Source organism: Siniperca chuatsi, linkage group LG11 (assembly GCF_020085105.1).
Source record: "Siniperca chuatsi isolate FFG_IHB_CAS linkage group LG11, ASM2008510v1, whole genome shotgun sequence".
NCBI lineage: Eukaryota > Metazoa > Chordata > Actinopteri > Centrarchiformes > Sinipercidae > Siniperca > Siniperca chuatsi.
In genome coordinates, this window is record NC_058052.1 from 18,975,828 (window position 1) to 18,993,371 (window position 17,544).

At 39.7% G+C, this 17,544-nt stretch overlaps 3 protein-coding genes across 5 annotated transcripts; 2 read left to right on the top strand and 1 right to left on the bottom strand.

Moving 5' to 3' along the window:
• Positions 1-259: 259 nt before the first annotated feature.
• dis3 (DIS3 exosome endoribonuclease and 3'-5' exoribonuclease) lies at positions 260-8,754 on the top strand. The gene is made up of 21 exons (XM_044213826.1): positions 260-632; positions 1,128-1,285; positions 1,565-1,761; positions 1,989-2,062; positions 2,220-2,387; positions 2,625-2,789; positions 3,018-3,131; positions 3,313-3,450; positions 3,653-3,799; positions 3,950-4,066; positions 4,153-4,254; positions 4,694-4,758; positions 4,917-5,001; positions 5,222-5,349; positions 5,666-5,752; positions 5,911-6,067; positions 6,907-7,121; positions 7,332-7,500; positions 7,725-7,883; positions 7,982-8,104; positions 8,356-8,754. The coding sequence occupies exons 1-21, from the start codon at positions 414-416 to the stop codon at positions 8,422-8,424; spliced, it is 2,856 nt and encodes a 951-aa protein (XP_044069761.1). The 5' UTR covers positions 260-413; the 3' UTR covers positions 8,425-8,754.
• Positions 8,755-9,353: 599 nt separating this feature from the next.
• bora (bora aurora kinase A activator) lies at positions 9,354-13,825 on the bottom strand. Of its 2 annotated transcripts, none has more exons than XM_044213828.1 (12): positions 13,679-13,825; positions 13,187-13,341; positions 12,899-13,005; positions 12,686-12,731; positions 12,506-12,584; positions 12,335-12,379; positions 12,166-12,222; positions 11,795-12,060; positions 11,088-11,250; positions 10,387-10,955; positions 10,101-10,241; positions 9,354-9,862 (listed from the first exon to the last, which is right to left on the bottom strand). In XM_044213828.1, the coding sequence occupies exons 2-12, from the start codon at positions 13,334-13,336 to the stop codon at positions 9,842-9,844; spliced, it is 1,644 nt and encodes a 547-aa protein (XP_044069763.1). In that variant the 5' UTR covers positions 13,337-13,341; positions 13,679-13,825; the 3' UTR covers positions 9,354-9,841. The 2 variants fall into 2 exon arrangements, with proteins under 2 accessions (XP_044069763.1, XP_044069764.1); XM_044213829.1 differs by having other exon boundaries at positions 13,187-13,336; positions 13,679-13,799.
• Positions 13,826-13,856: 31 nt separating this feature from the next.
• mzt1 (mitotic spindle organizing protein 1) lies at positions 13,857-16,296 on the top strand. Of its 2 annotated transcripts, none has more exons than XM_044213830.1 (3): positions 13,857-14,151; positions 14,245-14,396; positions 15,751-16,296. In XM_044213830.1, the coding sequence occupies exons 1-3, from the start codon at positions 14,100-14,102 to the stop codon at positions 15,772-15,774; spliced, it is 228 nt and encodes a 75-aa protein (XP_044069765.1). In that variant the 5' UTR covers positions 13,857-14,099; the 3' UTR covers positions 15,775-16,296. The 2 variants fall into 2 exon arrangements, with proteins under 2 accessions (XP_044069765.1, XP_044069766.1); XM_044213831.1 differs by having other exon boundaries at positions 13,867-14,151; positions 14,245-14,390.
• Positions 16,297-17,544: the final 1,248 nt, after the last annotated feature.

Sequence of the window (17,544 nt, forward strand, 5' to 3'; positions counted from 1 at the left end):
TCCTCCTAAACATAGGTGTCGCTATAGTTTTAATTACTTCTTATGGACAAGCCAACCAGTCCCTCTTCTACCTTCTTTTGCTTTGTTTTCATTAACTAGCATTAGATGGCCAAACAAAATTTAACACAGACTTTAAATTTATTTTACCAAACTGTAAAATGTCGTTGTGTCTTTATGCATAGCTTGTGTATTATTTTCCTACATGGTTTCTAGTTTGAGATCAACATAAAGGAAAAATACACGACTGAAAACGAACACTTGCAATCCGACTTCACATATTTATCAAAACTCTGGGAAAGTTTTGTCGACCCACTGGCTTAGTTAGTGTACACATGGGCAACTAACTGCTAGGTTGTCATCAAATGGTAGGATAAAACACCGGAATTTAACTATTTTAGGCTAGTATCGTCGTCATGTTAAAATCTAAAACCTTCGTTAAGAAGACCCGGTCGGGCGGGGTGATGAAGATAGTGCGCGAGCATTATCTGAGAGACGATATTTGGTGCGGAAGCGAAGTTTGCACTGAATGCAAACACGAGTGCACGGTGCTGCTGAGAGACGCGTGTATTGAGAGCAACCTGTGCTGTTATCCACATTATCTGATCCCTGACACGAATGTGGTGCTGCATCAGGTAAACTAACGGACTTTCCTACTTCCCCTGGATATCTAATTTTAGACGTGTACTCAAACAAGAAGGGCGTTTGGATGATCAAGCCGTCTAATATGATTTCCAGACATCTTGACATTTAATTTTCCATACAGATTTGTATGCCCAGTTTGTGCCTCTCATGCATTGTGATAATACACCATAATACATCATTTAGTATCTCATGTATAACTGGGACTAACCGACTTCATGGTATTTATTTATGAATGAATAGTACGTCTACTGGTTATTATTGTTAATATTTTCCTTTTTACACGGCTACATATTCTGCTCTGCTTCGTGTGTCTTGTCATGATTATAACATTACTATTTTAACCAATTGCAGTAGAGGTGTAACATGAATTTAGGTGATTCCTTGATTATAGACTATTAAAATATACCATTTTATAACCTTTTCACCTGATTCTGAACAGCTCTGATTCTTTTTAACCTTATGTTTACAATTTCTGTGTCCTGCAGATTGATGTGTTGGAAGATCCTGTGATTCGTAATGTGATCATCCTTCAGACTGTGCTGCAGGAGGTTCGCCACCGCAGTGCACCAGTCTACAAACGTCTGAAGGACATCATACATGAGAAAGAGAAACACTTTTACACTTTTACCAATGAACACCACAGGTACAAAGACACCACTGACTTTTTTACTGCATCACAACATTTTAATTGCATGATAGTAATATGTAAAAAGTAAAAGCATGTGAAAGTAATCATTGGCAAAATACATTGGCCAGTTGCATATGAAGTACATACTAATCATATTCCCCTTCACACAGATGGTCAAAAATCTCCTTATTAGACCTCCCTCATAATATACATTTGCTTGTGAAAAGCATGAAAGCATTTTTAGCCTTTATGCTTGTTACCCTTACACATCCTTTTTAATTTCTATTTTCCCAGAGAGACATTCATTGAACGTGAACCGGGGGAGAGCGCCAATGACCGTAACGACCGTGCAATCCGTGTGGCTGCAAAATGGTACAGCCAGCACCTGAAGACGTCCGAGTCCGACACAGATGGGCTCAAGGTAGTCCTCCTCACCAATGATCAAGGGAACAAGCAGAGGGCAGAGGAGAGCGGCCTACTGGTGTACAAATGTAAGTGGTCTTTCTTCAGAGAAAAAAATATCATGGAGCATAGTAGCAATTTGTTACAGATCAAGCATATCAAGAACACAGCTCCTGATTCAACCACCATCCATTTTTCAGCAAGTAGAAGCCTCCTAAGGCCTCCTCACTAAGTTCTGTTGGATACAAGCATCATTTCAAATGGCATCAGCAGTATTTACCACTTTGTCACAAGCATTTATTCACTTACATTCTAGGTGAAGACTACATCAAGAGTCTGATAGCGAACCCTGAGCTCATGGATCGCCTGGCTTTGTCCAATGATGACAAGGTAAAACGTGCACAATTTTGTACTACGTGAGACTGTATGTGTAATTTGCATTCTATCTCCTGGTTACACCCCTGCCTTTTCTTTGTGCCCAAACTCTATGGGGCATCAATCTCTCCCCTTTCTCCTTGCATTGATTTATTTTTCTTTCCTCCCTCAGAATGAGATCATTAGCAGTAAGGTGTTATTTCCAGAGCACCTCCCTCTGTCCAGGATCCAAGCAGGAATTAAGAGTGGCTCCTTCCTCCAGGGCACCTTTAGGGCCAGCAGGGACAACTATCTGGAGGCCACAGTCTTTGTCCAGGGAGAAGGAGAAGACAGCACGGAGGTGTGTGTGTTTACATTTGTCTGTGAATGTCAATGTTGAAGGGTCTGAACAATTTTTCAAAATCTGGAAATGTAAGGATCTCCCAGACCTCATCTGGGTTTGGGTGGGAATTTATAATGTTGTGTTGAGATGTAAGTTTCCAGTTAGAGGAATTACTACAAGTTAATTGACTGTCAAAAATAGTTAAGTGTATGCATATGTTAAAAGCTCTGTACTGTCCTCTCGGCTTGCTGCCAGGTTCTCATCCAGGGTCTTCAAAACCTCAACAGAGCAGTGCACCAGGATGTGGTAGCCATGCAGCTGTTGCCCAAGGATCAGTGGGTAGCGCCTTCATCAGTCGTGCTGCAGGATGAAGGCACAGCAAAGGACGATGATGCTGAAGAAGAGGAGGAGGAGAAAGCGGTGATTTAGGATTTTGATTAGACTGGCTTTGTCTCTGGTTACAGTCGGAGGAGGTGTATGTTGTTTCCCTTCTAAAAGTATGTATGAAATTCAGGCGGGTGTTTATTGGTGTGGATGGACAGTATCTGAGTGCTGTGCTACACAAAAAGAAAGCTTTTTTTACTTTGCAGTTGAATGACAACCCCAATTTGGTCTTAATGTCCTCCATGTTCCTGTGTGTCTGAGCAGTTGAGGATATCGGCAGCTGAAGCAGCCAGGAAGCCCACAGGGCGAGTAGTGGGAATCATCAAAAGAAGCTGGAGGCCATTCTGTGGCATGCTCAATGCCTCCCAGATTAAAGAGGTAAGTCTAGACTGCTCTGTAATACCGTATACCATATAATTTTGCTTGGTTAGAAAATTTTAAGCTGTCCTCAAAATTGGTATGCATTTAATAAATCTCTGTATACTGTACAAACTGTCTAGCACTTCCTTGTCTCTTACCCTCAGCACTGACCATCCCTTTTCTTTCCTTTTTTGTTCAGTCAACCCGCCATCTCTTCACCCCAGCAGACCGCCGTATCCCTCGCATTCGCATTGAAACACGTCAGGCATCCACACTGGTGGGCCAGAGGATCATGGTGGCCATCGATGGCTGGCCCAGACACTCCAGATATCCAAATGTGAGTTGGAACCTCTGTCACATCTTTAGGAATTAGATTTCTGACTATGAGTGGTTACATCTCCACTTGCTATAGTCTGACAGGAAATGTAATTGTTTTGTTTTCTACAGTTATATCAAGCCACACTTCTCTAGCATGACATTTAATAATATGCGCAAAAATGCTGTCCATGGAAAGAAATCAGATTTTTCCTCTTTGTTAGGGTCACTTTGTACGCAGTCTGGGAAGTGCAGGGGAGAAGGACACAGAGCAGGAGGTGCTGCTATTGGAGCATGACGTCCCCCACCAGGACTTCTCTCAGGCTGTGCTCAGTTTCCTTCCCAAGATGCCGTGGGCCATCACACCAGAGGTAATGGCGGCTTTTCTTGAGATACAGTAAGCAGTATTCTAGTCACAGTTTTGTTGATCATTTATCAGTGGGTCTATCACCTTTATAATTTGAAAGCACAAATGTATAGGTCTGTGAATTCATATATTAATGTGGATGTATGTGGTAAAGGACATGGCGAGGAGAGAGGACCTGAGGCATTTGACAGTGTGCAGTGTGGATCCTCCAGGATGTACAGACATAGATGATGCCCTGCACTGTAGAGAGCTGGACAATGGAAACCTTGAGGTACACATACACTATAAAGTAACAGTAGTAAATTATTTGTGTCTATATTTCATGTGAGCCTACAGTAAGTTATTTGTTTGCTGTAGGTGGGCGTCCACATCGCTGATGTCAGTCACTTCATCAGACCAGGAAACGCTTTGGACAAAGAGGCTGCGAACCGTGGCACCACTGTCTACTTGTGTGGCAAAGTAAGGATCGTCTTAGTGTTTTCACAACATCAGAATTTGAAAGTCTCCATTTGAAGACTCCAGAAGCCTGTTTACGATGTAGTAGACAATTTAACACAATTTAGGGTTTTTTTTGGCATGTTGGCTTAATTACAATAATGTCTCTTTTCACTATTCCATTCAGATTTTTATCTCTGAATACATGCCCTCTGAAGTTTCCAAACACATTTGGTGACAGTATTGAATGTTTATAAAAATCTATTTATGAATTCAGTCCCAATTTTCTTCGAAAGAGATATTTGGTTTGTATTGAAATTTTGGATATTTTGACAACTAACATGCTTTCCTTGACCACTAAATAGTTGAGTTTAGAATTTGATTAATTCATGAAAAGATACTTTGACTCCTAAAAACTAAAATAAAGCAAGTTACATGTTGTGTTTCATTTTGTTTCCATCAGAGGATCGATATGGTTCCTGAGCTGCTCAGCTCCAATCTTTGTTCTCTACGCTCCAATGTGGAAAGGTGAGGACTAGAGATACATACACACACTCACACAATAATCAGTATCATCAATGCTCCTTTTCTCAATCATACATCTTTGCCATTCCAGCTGATGTGAACTGAATGCAGATAAAATGTTTGTCTCTGATTCTATTTTATTTAAAAATTGTTTTTACCAGGCTGGCTTTCTCATGTATCTGGGAGATGAACCACAAGGCTGAAATTCTAAAGACCCGGTTCACAAAAAGTGTCATTAACTCCAAGGTATAGTACCAGCACACAATGTACGATGACAGAAAATATACTTTATCCTTAATGTTTTTGCAGTGATGTGTGAATCAAATGCCCTGCAACTGATACCACTACCACCTGCTTTCATTATCTATTTGTAAGACACAAAATTACAGGGTCAAGATATTTTCAAGCCTGATTTTTGTTTATTTATGTTTCTTTGTTTTCCCCTCTACCATTTGATCTGGTACAGGCATCTTTGACCTATGCTGAGGCCCAAATGAGGATTGATGATACCACCATGAATGATGATATCACCAAGAGCCTACGAGGTCTCAACAAACTAGCCAAAATCCTGAAGAGGCATAGGATAGAGAAAGGGTAAGGACTGGGAGTTTGGAGTAGTAGAGGCAGAAGAATAGATTTACAAAATGTAGGATGGTATATTCTAATGCTATGAGGAGAAAATGCTAATATTGGCTTGAGTTTTTATTGGTGTATACATCGCTCTATTGCCTTCATGCATTCCAGTTGACTGACAACTTAGAATACAAATCAAAAGCATTTGGAAAAGCAATTGAGAGATATGAGAAAAGAATCAAGATTGCAGAGTTTAGTTGATCCTAACTCCTGTAACTGCTATATATTTAAACTGGCTGTATTTAACTTGAATTGTGTTGCATTTGATATCCTTCAGGGCGTTGACGCTGTCATCCTTAGAGGTCCGATTCCACATTGACAGTGAAACCCACGACCCCATTGACCTCCAGACCAAAGAACTCATGTAGGTAACTTCAAAAAGGAGCATTCCGCAGAATCCTTTTTGAAACCCTTTTCTCCACAAAAGCTAATTTTTATGCGTTTTTCAGTGTGCCTGTGTGTGTCATGCTGTGTTTTTTTTTTTTTTTGGACACGTAAATAAACCCACCTCTTGGTTAATAGGGAGACAAACTCCATGGTAGAGGAGTTCATGTTGCTGGCCAATATTTCAGTTGCCCAGAAGATTTACGATGAATTTCCAGACTGCGCTATGCTGAGGAAACATCCAGCACCGCCTCCATCTAATTACGACATCCTGCTCAAGGCTGCAAAGTCCAAGGTGAGTGGAGACAGATAGTCATGCAGAAAAATTGCTTTAGTTTTCAAGTTATGTGCTTGTTTCTTGAGATAATTTAATTAATTTCCCGTGTATGAATGGAGGATGCTGTCCATTAATTGGCAGTAGCTTCAGATATCCAAAATGTGAGCTGAATCACATTTAAACCTGGTTCCAGACCCCTGAATCGTTGCCCACATCTCAGATTTGTTCAGTGATTCAAACAAAAGTGAATGAAAATTTACAGACTAAAAATGATTTAGTCTGCTGATCAGCCTACATTTAAGGTTGAACTTTTATTTGATGCTTTACAATATCTGTTCCTGTAGGCAAATGTTAGTAGCCAAGGTCAAAAATGCTGCAAACAGACAAGTTGCTATATAGCTGGACAATACAAAATAACTGACACAAGAAAATAGCCCAGAGGTTCCCAGCCTTTTTTGTCAGACATACACCCTCACAGCCCTTTCAGATTAACTGAAATACCCCGTCATCATCACGGCCATTTATTTCAACCATTACCTTTAGCTACGTATTTTAACCACTTAACCATTGCTTTTAGCTAACATTTATTCAGTACGTTAGCAAACTGTTTCAACTTCTCTGTGCTTGCTAACTAGGTTTCAAGCACTCTCAAATCATAATTTCTATTTTTACAAACTAGTTGAGCTACTTCACAATCTTTCCACCAAGCAAAGTACCTTGGAGTACCACTGGTTGGGAATCACTACAGTAGACTAATAAAGTACAAAAACTGGCCTCCATGTTAAAACAATACCTATGTAAAAATATACCATGCTATGATTTCTACTATATTACACTTTGTTTCCTTTTCTTATCAGGAAGTGGAGATCCACACAGATTCGGCTAAAGCACTAGCTGACTCCCTTGATGTGGCCAAAGTGGATGGCTTCCCGTACTTTAACACGCTACTGCGCATCTTAGCCACTCGCTGCATGATGCAGGCTGTCTATTTTTGTTCTGGGATGGACAGCGATTTCCATCACTACGGCCTTGCTTCACCCATTTATACACACTTCACGTCACCTATTAGGAGGTATGAAAACAGATATTCTACACATGACTTGACTAAATATGTTGGGTCAGGCCTCTTATAATAAAGATATTTGCACAATTGACAAACAATCACAGCACAGTTCTTTCTAACCTCCTTATGTCATCCATATTCTTCCCTTTTTCTCTTTATCTAAACCTCTACCTCCTTTCTTCCTCCCCCTCCACCCTGTTCATCTGCTCTCTTACACAGGTATGCAGATATTATAGTACACCGACTGCTGGCAGTGGCCATAGGAGCAGACAGCACCTACCCAGATTTGATGGACAAACGTAAGCAGTCAGCCCTCTCCAACAACCTCAACTACAGACATAAAATGTCTCAGTATGCACAGAGGGCATCTGTGGCCTTCCACACACAGGTAAACACATTGATTTCTATGAACTTGTTCCGGGCTTACACACACACAAAAAAACACTGTCTTGAACCATCATGATAAAAATTTTGACTGACTGAATCAGCATAATGTCCACTGATAATTCCATGAACCGTTGGTCTGAGTAAAAATAGAATGAAACAGACCCCACATCATACTGCATAATTCACTGCAGATTCATGCTTTTAATACAAATGATCTCTTTCCAGTTGTTCTTCAAGAGCCGAGGCATACTGAACGAAGAGGGATTTGTTCTGTTTGTGAGGAAGAATGCAATCATTGTACTCATCCCAAAGTTTGGCCTGGAGGGAACGGTCTTCTTTGACACTAAAGACAAGGCAGCCCCAAACCTTGTTTTTAATGAAGAGGTACAAACACGTTATTTTTTATAGATGGTTAGATCAATGTTGAAACTAAAACCATCAGAGGAGTGTGCTGAAAAGATCTCTTCTGTATTTGTGTTTAGGGTCCCACTCTGAAGGTAGAGCAGCACACCTTCTGCATATTTGACAAGGTGAAGGTCACCATCAGCCTGGACGACTCCAATATTCAGCACCAGAAGATCCGCATGGCTCTGGTTGACCCTGTGGTAAGGAATGACTAAACTGAACATGGGTTTCACTATCGCACGACCAGTGGTACAGAATTTCAGCTACCTTTGCATCTTTAATTTTAGCCTAAGAGATCTTTCTTCTCCTGTTTTATGCTTCAGCTAACAGCTTGCAGTATTTAGGTTTGATTGAGGATGTTGAACTTGTTTTCACTTAATCCTAATAGGAGAATTCATTCAAGTTACTCAAAATTACCAGCATTTTGTACAAGTTAATTTCTTTATTTTAGATCCCTGGTGTGAGTGTTGCAGCCCCAGATGTTGAACCACAGGCCAAGAAACCAAAACTGGACCGCTGACACAGAAAGCAGCACAGCAATTCACCTGAACCACCCGCTGATCTTCCAGATCAAGAAATCATAAAAGTCTATAACAGAACCAGTTTGGACTCTTTGATGCATTGACACAATTAACTGTTATACTTTGGGCAAGTGTGCCCATTTTAATAAATATACTGAACTACATATACAGCTACACCCTCACACGCACCACTCTGCTCATATACTCATTTTTTTATTACATGAAACACTTGTTGGTAGATAAGACAACAGGTGCAAGTCATAAATGCAGTGTAACTTGTCTAGTAACAGTGTAGTAGTCATTAAACTTGTTTGTTTTTTTTAAACCTATTTGGTTCTGTGTGTTTTGTAGGCCCAGCATGAAAAACTTCAAGACATTATTGTCTACAGTCTGCCAACACGAATTTAGTACAAAATTAATATCACAGCATTCTGTATTCAAAATCCTACATTAAATGATTTTATCTTACTAGATAAAAATCCTATAATTTTGAAAATGATATACTCTATGTTCTAAACTATTTAAAATCTCACATTGACATTTTGGTCAAATGTAATTTGAATAGAATTCTGAACCACAATAATGAGAATTGTCACAATGCAATTACATGGAGTGATAATAAATGTTATGGAATTCTGATTTCTGGACTAAGCCATTAAGTTAAAATACAGTACTGAAAACAAAAACATTGTAGAAACACCAAACTCAAAAATACAAAAAAAATCATGTCTTCTCAAGCCAGACAAAGACTTCAAGTTAATTTAATGTGATGATCCAGTCTATGCTTTTAAGTATTTAAAAATAGCTTTTAATTTGCTAGTGGTGTTATTCAGTGTGTCTTATTCAGGAATAAATAACAATCCAAATAAGATGCACAGGTAACCTTAATCTTAACAATTCATACTCATAATAAAAGAAAAAGCTCTCATCATATAAAAACTTCATGATAAACTGTTTTATAAAAACATAAATACAGTACAAATCTAATGTCATCTGAAAATCAGGATCTATCAGGTCGATCACGTCAGCACCAAATAAAATTGAAATGATGGCATTAACATCAATACAGCATTCAAGGAGGTCACTGTTGTGCACATTTGATACAGAATTGACTTTTTTTTCCCCTTCCCACTTAACGTACCAGTATACTGGGTCCAAAAGAACTGCTGACATAGTTTTTCAGTGTCTTACAGTGGGACTAAAATAAGCCATGGGTTAGTCTTCTCCCTTCTAACCTGGGATAAAAAACTATGGTAGAGCACTTGTTTCCAATCAGGCAACTACCAACTCACCCTAACCAAATTAATTCAACATAGATGCTTCAAACATAGTGTAAACTTTTGTATTTGATTGCAAAATAATCATCTTCAGCTTCCACTGGAAGAGGCGTCCCTTTAAATGCATCAATCAGATGGCTCAGTGGTGATGATAAAATACCTGGAAAATAAGAAACGTACTTTTCGTAAGATGAAAATAAAAACAAAAAAATTAACTAAAAGCCTCGCAGCATGCCCCATATAACACCTTGCAGTATACATAATACTGTCAGTCTGCAAATATACTTTCAGTAATGTATTTTACATAAGTGCTGATACTGTATTAGATGTAAAGAAACGCAACAAAAAAAGCTTACATATCCATAACCCTGTGTTTGTGTGTAAAGGGTTAACAGTACCTTTACTTTAGTGTGTCGAGTGACTTGGAAGGCATCTTCTGCCAAGTTTGAACTGAAGGACTCTCTGCTGTGACAGTCTGAGCTGAGGCCATCTATAAGACTGGCGGTGCCTGCTGAGGTAGTGTTGTAACCACTGTCCACCTGAACACACACAAAAAGCAGTCCATTACAAATATTCCATTAGACAAACATATCAATAGGAAATGACCAACAATAATTCATTTAAATATACAGTGAAATACAAAAAGAAGCTCTTAGTTCTGCCTGGATGAAATTGCTCACCAACCTGCATGCTGGAATCATAGCGTATGCTGCTTCCCTCTGCCAGAAGAGATAGAAACATCTGAGAGCTTTCTATTGCTGACACATTGCCCATGCGAGAGCTCGTCAGCAGCCCTGAAGGCCTTCCACCTTCCTCCTCTTCATCCCCCTCATCCGCCAACCTCCCTTCTATCCCCGTCTCCTTGTCCTCCTCCATTTTCATAGGTTCCAGGCTAACTCTCTCAGTGTCAACAGGGTGAGCGTTGTGGGCCATGGGTGAAGATGGATCTAGCTCCATAGGGGGGAGAGAAGAGGAGGAGGACGACGACGAGGGGAGATGTTCCTCAGCCTCCTGATTGTCTTGAAGCTTAGGGTTGAGGATCGGGGAAATGAGGGGAGGGGAGGCCCAGCAACGGACTCTGGGCCGGGGCTTGGGTCTGGCTTTGTGCTGGGGCTCATTGTGGCAGTGGAGCTGGGGGGAGCAACTACGAATGGGAGAGCAACCCTCGACAAATGGGCTCTCATTGCAGGAAGTGACATCTATGTCCAGGGGAACACCGTGTGGAGTCAAATTGCTCCGCTGCTTCCTCTCAGCTAAAGAAAGAACACAAATTCAGATTCAGTTTGAGGAGAAAAACTCTTAAAAAAAATAATCTTATATGGTAAAACCCTATCATAGAATACATCAATTTGTTTTTGCTTCATTTTAAAAACCAAATAGTCTACCTGAGCCTATGGGTGTGCGTGCCGCATGTGCAACAATAGGAGAAATAGTGGGGGAGACAAGGCCAGCAGGAGAGGACCTATCAGGGAACAGAGGACTGGTGATGCTGCCGAGGCTGCAGTCCCGAAAGCAGCCATGCTGGATGGGACTGGACGAGAACTGACCCTATAGTTAGAGAATGCAAATACATTTTTGTTTAACAGTGCAAGTGTTAATTTAACTTAAATAAACAGTTTCATCCAAATACAAAAAAACCCTTGCTAAAAATCACTTTAAAAATGTTAGTTGTGAAGTTATATTACTGCTTTTGAGAATGACCAAAATCTGCAGTACTCTAGTGCTGAAAAGATTCGTTAACAGAAGATGGATTATGGATTCCAGGTAAAAACAACAAACATTTGCTGATTACAGGTTCACAGATATCAGGAACTGCTTGCTTTTCACATATTCAACTCTGTGATGGACATTCACCATTGATATTTTACATAATCACTTTATAAAAAGATATATTAACCAAATATGAAAATCATCTTTTTTTCTGAAATACAATATAACCTACTTATCTTATTTAAAAAACAAATTTAAAAACATGCATTATGTGACATACTCTACGAGAACAAAGAAAAAAAAATCACAAATGTTAACAAATTGACATACCAAGAATATGTCAAAATTATCATCATTTGCATCCCTACACTTCTCCACTCACCGTAGAGGGAGTTGGAGCCGACCTGCCACAGGACAAAGGAGAGCAAAAGATAGAAGATATAGCTTCAACCCCTCCTACAGCTCCCTCTCCTCGGTTTAGAGAAGGCCTCTCCTGCCTGGCATGGCTTCTCTCTGGGCTTGGTGGGCTGGAGCTGTCAGAGCCGCTGTAACTGCCCTGGCCATCGAGGAAGAGTTTTCGTCTTAAGGAGGAAGAACTGAGACTCTCCTGCACAGCATCGCACACTTCCTCATGGCGGTAATAATCCCCTGAGAAGAGGGAAGAAGCAGACAGACAAATATGGTGACTTGACAACAGAATACATAATAACAGACTCTTGGATTTGATTGTGTTGGAATTTATCAGAAGCTTACCTAGTACTTTCTCCAAATCAAAAGCCAAAGGTAACGAAAGAGTTGTCTGGCAAGCAACTGTAAACAAACATAATAGAGTCAAAAACAAGTTAGTAGATTGTGAAGGAAAGAAGAGATGGGGCTCTGTTGGTAGAAAGTAATTTCAAACCCTCTCATAGAACACACCAACCTGAGATTTTTTCTGGCTCCTCTTCAATCATTGCAGACATACAACCTACAAGTGCCAAGACACAGTAAAATGAAATGCTTAAATAACGTACAAAACCAGAATAAAACATTAAATTTAAAAGGCAAATATGGGGAGGAGTTAAAAAGTAACATAAACAATAACATAACTTACTTTTCATAAAGATCTGAGGGCCTTTACGAGTGTCTGGTGCTGCCCAGGGGGAAGGCACAATGGCCCCTTTGGTGAAAAACTTTAATGGGAGATAGACAAATAACATGATTACAAAATTAATCTATAAATCATCAATACATTAACAATACAATATGATTAGATTTGATTAGAATCCCATACCTGCTCAATAGCATTCTGACGCTTTTCCTCAATGTCAGAATCCATCCTAGGTGTTCGGATAGAAAAAAGTTTAGTCACCTAAATTTCCTGTTATCTTTGCTCTCTGGATTTAATACACCAGGATGGGCTTAGTTATGTAAAGCAACACTATTACTTTGTTAGGCACCATTTCATCCTACATATCTACTATGACTACTGTTTTTCATAATATACCTTGTCTGGCTGAGGTAAAAAGACTGTCGCTGGATTTCCTCTGGGTCTATGTGTACTGGAAGAAGACTGGCCATTTCATCAATAGACCAGTTAAACTTGGGAGGAGTCTGAGGGAGAAACAGATGAGGAAGTGAATAAAAGACTACATATACCCTTCAATTGAGCAAAACTTGTGGATATAATACAGTATTTAGATATTTGCATTAAGAGATGTGTGTCTGTGCATGTGTCACAAGTAGCTGAGGCAAAATATTTGAGTTGATAGGTGTGAAGTGTGTTCAAACTTACAGCTTTACAAGCCTTGGACTTGAAGACAGATGGGCTTGGCACCAGGGCTTCACGGAGATGGTGATAGTCATTGGGACTTTCAAAGGGGTTTCTAATGGAAGGCCTGCCTGGAGTCTCAGGAGTAATCTGTGCCTCAACATGGTCCCCCATCTTAGCTGGCAACAACAAATATTCCAGTCAGCATAAAAGGACATAAAGAACATTTCAGAAATAAAATTGCCAAGGAATGGTCCACACAAACGACAGACTCTGTTTCGTTGTAAGGTGAATATACTTTTTAGTTTAGTATGTTAGCTACATGACTTTCCCTGTTTCTATAGCGTTAACTTGCCATCGAAGGTTGCAATTAGGGTAGCTAACAGTTAGAAGGAATTTGGTTACAGCGTTACGTTACACGTTTCTTCCTGCCCTCTTTCTTAACACAACACTTTACTTAAAAAATGAAAGGTACATTCAAACATTAGCTACATACGTTTTGGCGTTGGTACTTACAACTGTTAGTGAGCCAGGACTATGAAAACACAGCTAAAAACAATCTTCATTGAAGAGTCAGCAAACAATCAGCAGAGAGAGGGTTCAAACGTTTATTTCAATTTCGCCTACAAGGCCCACTAGCCAATAGAAATGTTGCAGGAAGTTCTTGGGAACCAATCAATGGAAAAATCATGTCGTCACTTCCTCCTCCAGTTTCGTTAGTTAGTCTAGCAGACAAGATAGCTAGCTGCTAATATTATCACTTAATGAAAGTACATTTCTAATTTTTGGAGATCTTATCTAAAATGAATACGATACGTTTAAAGTCTGGCTGAACTATTGCAATAACATAATCTTGTATTGCGTTAGAGACCTCTACAAGTCTTTTTTTCTTAGCCACCTGCTAGCAAGCGTTGGCTAACTGTATTCATTTTACACCATGGCAAGTGCAGCAAATGCAAATCTAAACGCAGTCCGGGAGACAATGGACGGTAAATATATATTTAATTCAGGACGTTTAGCAGTAAAGATTTGTCTAGAAAATGAATCTTACTAGGGTAACTTGTCATCTTTTCCTCCTACAGTGCTGTTGGAGATCTCCAGGTTGCTGAACACTGGTTTGGACATGGAGTCTCTGTCCATTTGTGTGAGACTGTGTGAGCAGGGAATCAACCCAGAAGCTTTGTCTGCAGTCATCAAAGAACTACGTAAAGCTTCTGAATCCCTCAAGGTACAGGTACAGGAACAGGCTCCCAAACAGCTACCTTTTTCATATTATGAAAAAGATTTATTTTTGGAGGTGGGCATTGATGTCATTTAAGTTATGGGTTAAGTCCCAGCTCCTGTTTACAACAACCAACTGCTGATAAATAAGTTTTTAACAAATCATGTCAAAGTGAAATCACCAGACCTCAATGTGCTGTCTTAACATTTCCTACACTGCCTAACCAACATTCCAAAGACAGATCCTCAATTTGCACTGATATAACAGGGAGAAAAGCAGAAAAACCTCAAATTTTAGACGCTGTAACCAGTGTGTTGTGAAGTTTTTGATATTTGTATTGGATAAATTAGTTACACACATCAACCAATAGTTTCAGCACTTATTCAGATGTTGAGTTGATGTCAGTAGTATAATAGCCTATGCCAGCACTGAAAACTAGTGTCAGACTGAAAGTTGAGATGCCTGCAGCTGCTATCTACATCATGGTTTTGGTATCACAACCTTGAAATCTTCTGAAATTGAAAACTTGAAGCTGTTAGATGTGACCAGTGACATGGTATAGGGTAGGGTGACAATATATACAGTGAGACTATTTAAAAAAAGAAAAGTCAGCTGTCAGAGATTCTGCCATGCCATTTATTCTGAGGTGTCTCTTTCTTGAGTATCTCTGGGTGTATTAAGCCATTGTGAGCAATGTTACATATTTATGAGTATGACTGATTTACTGCAATGTTTTTTTTTTTATGATTTTTACCACAAATGTAATGAGGCATATTGATTTGTCAGGTATTTGGTCGATTATCCAAAAAATAGACACTCCTGTCTGGTTATTCTATCCATAAACAATTTGTTTATTTTACAGAAAAGGTATTGTAACGCAATATAAAATTGCACCTACGTTATAGTCGTCTATCCATATCTCCCTCTCCTAACATAGTATCATATTGGTCAAGTTTTGTTCTGTTTGGGCTGTTGAATTTGGTTACCTCTTTCATGTCACCATCTGTCAAATGTTTTCCATGAGCATAATATCTCATGAACCATAATAGCTGTTTTTCTGCTAAACAAAATGGCAAGATAATATTATAATATGGGGCTTACATCTTCTGAGTGTCTGAATCATGAAGGGGACATTTCAGTCACTATTGAGGATAACTAGTAATAGTAAAATATGCACAATGTGAGTTCCAAATATTTGTTTTGGAGTAGTAGTAATATCAAACTCCCTGGCATTGTTTCCCTCCCATTTATTAACCCTAAAAAACATATTTCAGAATTGTCCTGTGCACAGTTGTAGCATGCCCATAAAGCAGGAGTAATTTGATTACAATGATGATGCATCACTGCTGTATATTTTCTCTTTCAGGTTTCTGAAAACTGCACCAACTGAAGTTGCAGCCTGATCACCTCAGTTTGGGAACTTTGATGAGATCATGCCCCATTGCTGGATCCAGCCAATCAGATTTGTCTGTGTGTTGGCACTCTGTCCTCTGTGACTAACTGCTCCTGTTTTGTGCTTTGACTTGTCTGAGTTTTTGTGTAGAGGTATCAGCCTCAGTCCTCTTCCAAAACACAAGTCTTCTCCCGACATAAGGGCATGCTCAGCCATTCTGCCTCAAATTTAGGCTTGCTCCAAGTTTCTTCTTCTGCCATTTGTAAAGTGTAGGTTGAGAGTGGTATTAGCATTGACATCCTGCCTTAATTACAGAGCCTACTTCTATTCTCTAATTTCTGATAGTCAACTTGTGTTGCACTTTTCATGAGGAAATGTTTTTTTATGATGTTTTGAAATATCTATAATTTGTCAAGAATTGTTTTTAATTTTGTGTCTTAGTCCTTTTCCATTTCCGTTGTCCATGTAACCATCAATGATGGAACAAAGTCTAAATTAAAATGTTACAGTCAATAGCCACAAGGTGGTGTTGTGTCATTCTTATTCTAGTCTGAGATATAGGTATTCATTGGGTTCTAACTGTGCAAGTTTTCTATCTCATGAGTTTTCCTGATGTTTAAGAGAAATTCGATTCTGTGATTTTATAGGGTACTTTTTTAATCACAATTTCCCTATTTATTTACCATAAAAGGGCTGTTTTTTTCTGTATTGTCTTGATCCCATTGTAGAATGTAGCAAAGCATTTTTTTCCAGTGATATCATTCTTACAGGCTTCAGATTTTACAAAGGAAATTATCTTTCCTGTCACACTAGGTGAAAGGGACAATGATTGTGGTAGAACATTTCACAATAATACAAACAGACCATGTGGGGTTGATCACATCCACATGTACAAAAGAGAAGACATTAACAAGGGTCATTCTTTACAACAGGATGTCCTGTTGAACTGAAATCTTGGCCCCCTTTATGTCCGTACTCTGTCCACAAAAAAGTATTTGCGATATATTGCAAACTTCACGAAAACATGTCTTTGATCAACCAGACATGAAGCCCCTACATCATGTATCTAACCACACAGAGCATTGTGTTGTTTCTCCACTGTCTCCACTGTAAAATAGCTCTATTCATCTTCAAGACAAGGGAAAATGCTGAGAGCACAGAACATTCCTCCACAGGCCAATAGACAGACTAGAAGCGACCTCTCATCTGCAAGGGCTTGAATGAGTAGCTTTTGAATGTGTGTGTGTGTGTGTCCCTCTATGTGTGTGAGTTTAGGTGTTCATGCAGCGCGGTAGATGTCTACAAATGAGTAGCCCCTGAGCCATCTGACAGTAACGCCTCGCCCCTCACATGCACATCACGGAGAAAGCCAGCGAGTGAGCAGGAGAGCGTGTGTGTGTGCGTAAGCATTTCTGTCTTCTTCTGCTTTGTCTTGCCATCTTGACTGACAGGCTGTGAGTCTAAATCTCTGTACTGCTGCTTTGATCTCTTAACACAGTATCTCTCTGTTCCCCAATACCAGCATCGTGTTAGCCAAGTATGAGAGGCATACAGATACGTTGCAGTGGCTCTCCTTGATAGCCCATAAGCCTGAACAACCCCTGGCCTCCGTGGGGGGTGAGCTGCATGAGATGTTGATGGAGGGAGACCCACATTGAGAATCCTTTTCTTTTACAAAGGAAAATAGTTATGCATGGCTTGATTGGCTACTGTGGGCGTGGGATTCAGGATGCATTTCTCTCTGTTTGATGTGTTTGAAGGGTTTCT